Here is a 4,345-nt window from a genome sequence, read left to right as displayed (position 1 = left end):
TATATATATAGGGAAAAGTTATTAATAAAAACATTGAATTAATGCAATTACACAAAAAATTAGAATTTTTAACTAGTTAATTTGATACTAATATCAATATTTTTTTAAACTTTATGATATCTTCAAACTTATATTGTGATAACAAATTTATCGGTCATAACAATATGGGATTGTTTTGAGTAAGGATGGTAAGTTGAGAGGGTTAAATTGATTATGTGCTTAAATGTTTTCGTATAACCCACCATCTCATATTTAATTATGCATTTTTTTATGAGATAATTGTTTTATCTTATTGGGTTGTGGGAAGAAAAGTAATAAGTAAAAAGAAACCAGTTTCTGTGTGTGTGTATGTTTTTGAACCGAGGAAACATAAAGTGAAAGAGGAGAAAGAAAGAAGTTGATTCTGTGATTCTTAATCTGATTAATTGCTGCTGTTTGTTTTCATCTTTGTGAGTTCAAGGTGATTTTTAACTTATAAATTTTCATCTTACTATATTAAAACAGAAACATATGGTTCTTTATGTGGGGAAGTTTTGAAATTGTTTTTATGCTATTTTTATCATAATTTTGTATTTTGATATGATTATATCATTTGATTGTAATAAGGGTGGCATAATCAGATGGGTATATTTTGTAATAAGGGTGACATAATCAGGAGCTGTGTATATTGGGATAAGGGTAGCATAATCAAATTCTTGAAAAATGATGATTTTTTGATAATGAGATTCTATTATTGCATTTATATGATGCGATGAGGTTGATTTTATCGCATTGGTGTGATGCGATGAAATCGGGATAAAAATTGAAGTATTGGTTATTGCATCTATATGATGCGACAAGTTACTGTTATTGCATCTGTATGGTGCGACAAGGTGTGTTTATCGCATCTATTGGATGCGGCAAGTTGGGGTGCTCGCATCCTTGAGATGCGAGAAATGAAGTTATCGCATATAAGGGATGTGACAAATTTGGGTTATCGCATCAATGAGGTGCGATAAGATTGATGTATTTTTATATTTGGTGTGACAAGTTTATGTATAATGTGATAAATGAGTTACTTTATTGTATTGATGCGATATGTGGGTGTATCTCATCATTTTGATGCGACAAAAGAGGTTTGTTTGATAAAATGTTGTTTATTTGTTATTTGTACGAATATGGGTTTTATTAAGGCTGTGCATCGGGCGGGGCGGTTCGGATCGGACCCGAAAATGGACAACCAAATCGGGTTTCGGGGTAAGAAGACAGAACCCGAAGTATACAATTCGGGGTTCGGGTATTGTCGGGTTCGGATCTAATCGGGTATGGGTGGGTTCGGGTCGGGTTCGGGTTTCCATATAATATTGGCTTGAAACAGTTTTAGAAACAGTTGCCTTTTATGCTATATTCAATGGGTTTAGAAACAGCAGCTAATGGGTTTAATGGGTTTAGAAACAGCAGCTAATGGGTTTAGAAACAGCAACTAGAAGAAGTCTAGAACTAGAAACAGCAACTAGAAGTCTAGAACTAGATAGCAACTGGTATGGATGCACCATTACAATTTACAGCATAAAAGAATATGCCACTAATTGGCCTACACCATTACACCATTACATTACTTCATAAACTAATAAAAGATCATAGTACAAAACAAAAAGGAAAGAATATGCCACTAATTGGTTCAAATGTCCTTCCATTTAAACGAAGTCAAATAGATGGAAAAAGATTCTTTCTTTACAAGTCAATCCACTAAATTACACTTATACATCAATAGACAACATATAGTCTAAAAGAAACAGAAGGCCAATGAAAAGAGGTAGATTCAAAATTCAACCCAATCYAGTGTCATGCAAGTCAAARAAAGTAACCATAATGTTGTGTTGTTTATAGTATCTATACCTCCCATCACAAACTCTCACTTTGGTCATCTTGTCTTCACATCAATGCATCTGTTCTTCACTTAGATCAGTAGTCCTGAAATATTGAGGAAACTTGAKAAAGTAACATAAAATAAAACAAGAGGTATATTATCTAGTATGRCTTGTACAAAGAAATAAAATAYCTTTCAAAATTCAAAGTGRCCACTTCTACAATATATCATCTAGCTGTAGATCATCTACATCAACAGCTGGAACCGGAAGAGAATCCTCTTGGTCATTGACAGAACTTGAACTTCCAATTCTCATATTCATCATGTCTGCGTTTATAGAAGTATGTAAATTTAATATGTAAATATACATATTAAAGTTGAAAAGGTATACTAAAATACTAAATACGTAAATACTGTCGTACCTTTCTCAAACTTTTCAATATCAGCTATGTTTTCTTCAACTGCAATTGGCTGACTAGGGCCTCTTAGCCAGTCTTGTGTACATATCAGGGCTTCTACCATTTTAGGAGATAGAGAACTCCTAAAATTATCCAAGACCCGACCACTAGTACTAAAAGTAGACTCAGATGCCACAGTTGAAATGGGAACAACAAGCACATCTCTAGCCATTTTTGAAAGAATAGGAAACCTTTCACTATTAACCTTCCACCATCTTAAAATATCAAAATCGTTTGCCTCATCTATGGTCGACTCTGCTAGATAAAGTTCAAGTTCACTCTTCTTGTTGAGTGAAGCCCCACTTTCCATCTTTTGTTTCTTAAGTTGGCTCTTTAATCTAGATTGTACCCTTCCAACAGAAACATTCTCACACTTAGTGGGTGGAGGAGGCATCATAGTGGTAGAAGGTTCGGAATATGTTGACACATACTCTTGAAACAACATATYYAATTTAGACTTTACCTTTTCAAAACATAACTTACCTTGATCCTCACCATACATTTGATTGAGCTGGACTTGCATGTACTCAACCTTGTCTCTGGGGTCCAATATATTGCCAAAAAATATGATGAAGTTCATCTTATCTGGATCACCCCAATATTTATTGAACTTCTCTTTCATTTTAATACCCATTTCCTGTTCATAAATCAAAACAAAAAGTTACTAAACATCCAAATATAAGTAAATAGTAAAGGTAATATTAAAGGAAGATAAACATACCTCTTCAACTTTCGACGTAGATTGTAACATATCGGCAATAATGCAACTCAAATCTGAAATCTCGGTTAAGAAAGAATTTGAGGTGACATAAAGTGAGCCAGATATCCTAATTGTCATCTCATAAAATGTCTTCAAGAATATGACCAAACTGTCAACCTGTAACCAATCAAGATAGGAAGGCAGCGAATCACCCAAATCCAAATGTAACGCGGTGTCACTACTCTCATACGTTTCAAAAACTTGTCTGTAACCTATTGTGGTTGGAAGCATTATATAGGTGGAGTTCCATCTAGTTGGAACGTCAAGACATAATGAACTTTTCTCTTCCACTTCAAGCAAATCTGCAAGTTCTCTAAACTTCTTCAACCTAGATGGAGAACCCCTCACCCACCTAATGCAATCCYTAATCTTTTTAACTGATGAATCTGCTAATTTCAATCCATCTTGAACAACCAAATTAAGAATATGAGCAATGCATCTCATATGTATGTACTTTGCCCTAATAGAAGAACCACCCCAATTCACCACCTTCTTCATCATGAACCCAACGRCAATGTCATTGCTTGATGCATTATYAACTGTGATGGTGAAAATATTTTTTATTCCCAAATCAAGCAAACAACTCTCTATGGCCTTAGCTATACTTTCCCCTTTATGTGAATATATAGGCACAAATGAGATGACATTTTTATTTAATTTCCACTCATCATCAATAAAATGTGCAGTGACACACATATAATTGATTCTTTGGAYAGATRTCCACGTATCAGTGGTCAAACTAATCCGCTGCGTGCTTGACTTAAACAATTTCTTAAGGTTGGTTTTCTCTTCAAAGTAAATACTGAATATATCCCTATTAACTGTCCATCTTGAAGGGATYTTAAATCTAGGGCATGCAGCCTCAACAAACTGTTTAAAACCTCTCCCTTCAACAAACCTAAATGGAAGTTCATCCATTATAATCATTTTCGCTAACATCTTTCGAACAACCTCTTGGTTAAAAACCCAAGAGGTCAAAGCACCATCACTATTCTCAGATTTTGCAGATTGAAATGCAAGAATTGACTTCTTTGTTTCCTTAGCATGTGGATTCTTTAAACAAGCTTTCATGTGGTTATTTAAAGAGGAAGTACCATGCTTTTTAGCCTCAGCTGCATATACTTTTGAACAATATAAACACTTACCTTTAATGACTACCCCATCCTCGTTTAAAATCTTCTCAAAATGGTCCCAAACTTGAGATCTGGATTCTAATGTTTTCCTTTTTCTAGTACTATTGACTTACGGTAGGATTAGATTGTGAAGGAGGAGCTTGAT

General features: G+C 34.3%; 1 protein-coding gene across 1 annotated transcript; it reads right to left on the bottom strand.

Annotated features, from left to right (window-relative positions):
* Positions 1–2,066: 2,066 nt before the first annotated feature.
* LOC112516147 (zinc finger BED domain-containing protein RICESLEEPER 2-like) lies at positions 2,067–4,138 on the bottom strand. The gene is made up of 4 exons (XM_025123169.1): positions 3,029–4,138; positions 2,791–2,944; positions 2,272–2,739; positions 2,067–2,176 (listed from the first exon to the last, which is right to left on the bottom strand). Exons 1-4 carry the CDS (start codon positions 4,136–4,138, stop codon positions 2,067–2,069), a joined length of 1,842 nt encoding a protein of 613 aa, XP_024978937.1.
* Between the last annotated feature and the right edge of the window lie 207 nt (positions 4,139–4,345).

The sequence above is a fragment of the Cynara cardunculus genome (assembly GCF_001531365.2).
Source record: "Cynara cardunculus var. scolymus isolate 2C chromosome LG 8, CcrdV1, whole genome shotgun sequence".
Classification (NCBI taxonomy): Eukaryota; Viridiplantae; Streptophyta; class Magnoliopsida; order Asterales; family Asteraceae; genus Cynara; species Cynara cardunculus.
The sequence above is the reverse complement of the archived record's forward strand: the minus strand, read 5'-3'. Positions and strand labels throughout refer to the sequence as shown.